At 39.0% G+C, this 5342-nt stretch overlaps 1 protein-coding gene across 1 annotated transcript in view; it reads right to left on the reverse strand.

The window, feature by feature from the left end:
• Nucleotides 1-4933, reverse strand: part of LOC148950516 (A-type potassium channel modulatory protein KCNIP1-like) — a 185604-nt gene extending 180671 nt beyond the window's left edge. Inside the window, exon 1 of the mRNA XM_089091885.1 lies at nucleotides 4852-4933. Coding sequence (XP_088948011.1) covers nucleotides 4852-4933 — 82 coding nt within the window. The remainder of the gene's footprint in view (nucleotides 1-4851) is intronic.
• Nucleotides 4934-5342: the final 409 nt, after the last annotated feature.

A 5342-nucleotide genomic window follows, 5' to 3' on the forward strand; every position in this document is an offset into this window, starting at 1 on the left:
ATATTTGGAATAGAACTTTAAATTTGACTCTTTGAGAAAGGTCGGAACGTAAAAAGTTAAAAAATACCATGTTAAAAAATTCAAGAAAGTATTTACAAATTGGGGAGGGGAATCTTTGAGGTTGGAAAATGGGTTTAGGAATGACATTATGAATGGAACTTGTTCAGAAGATATAATAAAGCCATAAAAAAGTATTAAAAAAAATGGAGAGGGGACTCTTTGGGGGGCCCGGGGAGGGTGTTTGGGGGACCCTTGGGGGAGGGTGTCCCTTCTGTGTCTCAATGCACAAAAAAAGTATAAAAAATGGGGGAGGGAAGGGGAGGGGAGGAGGGGAGGGGGAGGAGGTGGGAGGAGGAGGAGGTAGGAGGGAGGAGGGGGAGGAGGGGGAGGAGGAGGTGGGAGGAGGAGAAGGAGGAGGAGGAGGAGGAGGGAGGAGGAGGAGGAGGAGGAGGATGGAGGAAGAGGAGGGGAGGAGGGGAGGAGGAGGAGGGGAGGGAGGGGGAGGGGGAGGAGGGAGGAAGAGGGATGGGGGCCCTTTGGGGCCAGGGGGGCCCTTTGAGGACCGGGGGAGGGCCTTTGGGGTCCGGGGTGCCCTTTGGGGATCCGGGGGCCCTTTGAGGACCAGAGGAGGGCCTTTGAGGGTCTGAGGAGGGCGTTTGGGGGGTTGGGGCTCTATGGGAGCTTGGGGGGCCTTTGAGTACCGGGGGCTTCCTTCGGGGTTGGGGTGGGGATCGGAACCCTTTGGGGTTGGGGTAGAGGACCTCACAACACTGTTCAAATGGAACTTGTGTATTATAACGACCACAGAGTTTCACCCTCAAATTCTCTTCTAAAACCTTTCCTAAAATCTTCTTTCAAAGTGTCTCTAACTGTTTCGCCGAAATAATCCCATAAAATGGATAAAACCGTTTCGCCCAAATAATCCCTAAACGTAATTTCAGCGTGTTCCTTTTGTTTGGCATCTCTGCGCTAACGCATTTCAAATTTCTAGGAAACCCTTTCCTACGTTAATCTCTTCATCTCATAAATTTTCCTAGCTAAACTATTAGGGTTTCGTTAGAATATCAATTTATCTCTCCGACTTAAAGCTCCGTGAAGCCGTATTTAAAAATAGAATTTCTATCTCTTTAGACTCCCGCATAATTCCAAGATAACAAGTGATGTCAATTATAATTCCTGACACTAAAGATCAATGAAGCCCTATTTAAAAATAGAATATTAATTTTTCTCTCAGACCTAAAGAATGTTTATCCCTCAGACCTAATATTAAAGAAGCCTTAATATTTCTTAATTCTCCCCTTCGTGAATCAATAATTTCCCCTAGCGATTATGTAAATCAAGTTCACAGGTGCTACTCGTGACAGGACTACGTGGTTCAATAATTCCCCCGTCGAGTCTGTAAATCACCCCTCATGCCATTACACGTGGCCAAACAACAAAAACACCAGATCGATTGACCTTGACCCCCATTAGACTCGATCAATAATCCTTGAATAAATTATGTCCCGTCAGCATTAAACTAAATTGTAGATGGCAGCAGGGGTGTTCGTTCTGTACCTTTAGGATCACTTCTACTTGCATTCCAATGAGTAGTGGGGTGGTTACAGTTCCAAGAGGGCATGGTACCCCATCATAATGCTATGAGTAGTGGGGCTCTATGACTTCCAAGAGGGGATAGTACCCTTTCATAATGCAATGAGTAGTGGGGCTCTATGAGTTGCATCACAGTTCTCTCTTTTTCATAGGGCAATAGCTTCCACTGAGCTAATATGCTATTGTTTTTCTAGGTTCAAACACCAACATCTCAAGGGACCTACATCCTCTACGAGGATATAGAGAGTTTTTTGAATTTAAAAGAGGTCCCAGAAAATAGTGAACGAGAGGGAGGTTTAAGTGCGGGGGCAATTCTGGCAAATGTATTCAATTTAGACAGTTTCGTGTGGGATCTCCGCCTCAGCAATAACTTTTTGGACAATTTCATAGAAAATTTACCAGCTAACAAGGTCGAGAGAGTGCTAGAAGCACCAACCCCTCACAGTGATATGGGACAAAGTGGAGCTGGCTCGCCCCCAGTGTTACCTGAGTTGTATTTAGCAGATACCGCTTTGCACAATATTCATGTATATAGGGCCGAGTTTTGTGACCCGTTTAGTTCCCTGTCAGTTGGTATTGTTCAAACGGATCCCATAGAAACCGCACACCTCTACGTCAGCATGATTAGGGAACTTCTCGAAAAACATTTACGGGAGGCGGGAGGGCGGGATTCTTTAAAAGCATCCATGGTGTTTAAAATGTGTTTTGCGTGACAACCATATTCAAACAAGAATGCAGACGCTAAGCCCAGACCTGCATATTTCTGAGGGTGTCTTTTTGGATTGGGTGGGTGAAATTTTTAATAGGATGGAGGGCTATATTCAGAATGGGAGTGGGTTATCTGTATTATTTTAAAAAAATTAAAATTAAATATTTCTAATTTTAAAAGGGAATTTGCTTTAAGCGGTGGGAGGGGGAAGAAAAATTTTAAAAAATATAATCGTAATTTAAAGGGTACTAAAGGTGTACAACACTTTTGTTTCGATACGGGCTTGGAGTGTTTCAAATATTCCGTTCCTGTCGCGGGTCATAAGCCCCTGCCAAGGGATGTTAGTAAAATGATGTTAGACAATTGGGCAGTAAATGGTGACAAGGAGGGTTCTGCTTTTCCAAAAGTAGATTCTAATTGTTTAAGGGGGCAAAATCCAGTAACGCTTAAGGGGATTGATATTTTTGAAAGGGCTAATGAACACTTAAAATTTTGGGTTACAGTTTTAGAGTTTGATGAAGAATTTGAAGATGGGGAACTTAGTAATAAAAAGGGGCAATTAATTTTGTAAGGGCACCGTCTATTGACTCAGTGAAACACTGGGTATGACTTCTCTACGAGCCTGCCAAAGATCCTGAATCAATTGGACACTTTTTTCCAATTCCTAATATTAGCAGGGTTTTAAGTGAGGGTAAAAATTTTAATCAAGGGAAGACTTGTCATTACTGCCTAATATGTCTATCTAGATTTTATGCTGAATTTAAATTAAATAATCATTTGAGACAAAATTTGTGAAGATTCGGGTTGGATTTTGGGTATTATTTTTCCACTCCTCATTTGGTGATGAATTTAATTCTTAAAATCAGTGGATCGGAAATAGGTCTGATCGCAGACGTGGATCAGAACCTTTTTGTAGAGAGATCCATGCGGGGAGGGTATGTTTTTCATGGGGATCTTCTCCTTGAGACCGACCCGACTGGATAACGCACCGGTGAAAAGTCGGATGCCGATTTCTTGGATATGAATTCGCTTTACCCGTCGGTATTGTCTCACTTTTATTTGCCGTGTGGGAATTAACAATGGCTTGACAATCTTTCTGCTCCAAATTTCCCCAATATTACCATTGTTGAAGAAAATCGACAACAAGGATGGTTTTTCAAAATTGATGGTTAAATTCCTCTGGAACTTCATGACTTGGTAAAAGACTTCGTTTTCCCCTGAATTAATAAACCGGTGCATAGGGACTCGTTTAGTCCCTACAATTTATCATTAGTAGAAAATAAAGGCATGCATTGGAAACCTTCAAAATAAAAGCTTATTGCTGACCTGGAGCCGAAACGGAATATTGTTATACACCATGTTCTTTTTCAGCGGATGCTAGCCAACGGTTTCAATGTCACAAGGATTCATAGAGCCCTCCAATTCGATCAAAAACCATACATGAATACGTATGACGACACTTTCGTTAACAAACGGTCTCAACTGAAAACAAAGGTCGAAAAAGAAACTTTTAAACTTATTTTGAATTCGGCCTTTGGTAAGATGTGTGAGAGTGTGCAAAACAGGAGTCGTTGTGACGTTGTAACTGACCCAAAAGAATGTGACCGAATCATTTCAGATCCGAACTTCACATCATTCACGATCATAGACTCCAATATGGTCCTCTTACATGGAAAAAAAAGAAATGTAGTTTAAAAAAAAACATTGCCGCTAGCAGTGCCATTTTAGAAATATAGAAAAAACTCATGTTGGAGTTTTATTACAATGTATGTAAGCACCCATGGCCGAGGTAGGGACAAATTCAAGTTTTTTATGGGGACACAGATTTATTATTGTTAAAAGTTAAAACTAATAATTTATTGGAAGATTTGGAAAATGGAGAGTACATTAGCTCTCGGATAGATTACACAAACTGGGATGAGTCCCGCTATCAGGAGCTGGTGAAGCGCCAGGCCCCAAATCAGTTATTTAAATCAAAAGCAGAAACGGGAAATGATTTGGTATTGCATGGTGTATTTCCCGGTCCGAAGGTATATTGCGTGGAAGCGCACAATGAGACTACCAAAAAAGTCTGCAAAGGGGTGCCTGCATACTATGTAAAGGAAAATTTCACCATGAGTGTTTACAGGAACTGTAGAGACCAAAATTTAGTTCCAAGAGCGAGTGTCATGGCCTTTCAATCTTTAAAATACAAAAACTATACAGTTCGGGTCGAAAAAAATGCCTTGTCTACCATATCGGAAAAACTGTATGTAATCGAGGTTGGTGTGAGAGTATTGCTACGTGGCCATTATCTTACTTCAGATCGAGTTGAATGTGTAAATTATAGAAAGCAACTCGGTCTGGATAAAGCTCTATAGTTGTGGGATGGGGAGGGAGGGCTGTCTGTTGGGGGAGTGGGCCGTTTTTTTCCGTCAACAGCTTAACACTGCCTTTTTTATATTTAGTCGTTTTTCCGTCACAAGCTCGGCACTGCACTTCTTTATAATTTCATTGCGCAAAGCGGTAGTTATCAATTGTTTATATTTGTTGTTTTTACTTGTTGTTACTAGCCCGCCGCGAAACCTTCAAGGCATCGCGGGTACCGACTTCTGCGTCCTTCAGAGGAGCATCCGCCCCTCCGAGCGGCATGTCGTTTAAAATGTTCAAGTGCTTATATATATATATATATATATATATATATATATATATATATATATATATATATATATATATATATATATATATATATATATATATATATATATATATATATATATATATATATATATATATATATATATATATATATATATATATATATATATATATATATATATATATATATATATATATATATATATATATATATATATATATATATATATATATATATATATATATATATATATATATATATATATATATATATATATATATATATATATATATATATATATATATATATATATATATATATATATATATATATATATTTATATATATTATATATATTATATATATTATATATATATATATATATATATATATATATATATAT

Source organism: Artemia sp. Qi Xiang Cuo, chromosome 7 (genome assembly GCF_049724085.1).
Source record: "Artemia sp. Qi Xiang Cuo chromosome 7, ASM4972408v1, whole genome shotgun sequence".
In the NCBI taxonomy this organism is placed as follows: domain Eukaryota; kingdom Metazoa; phylum Arthropoda; class Branchiopoda; order Anostraca; family Artemiidae; genus Artemia; species Artemia sp. Qi Xiang Cuo.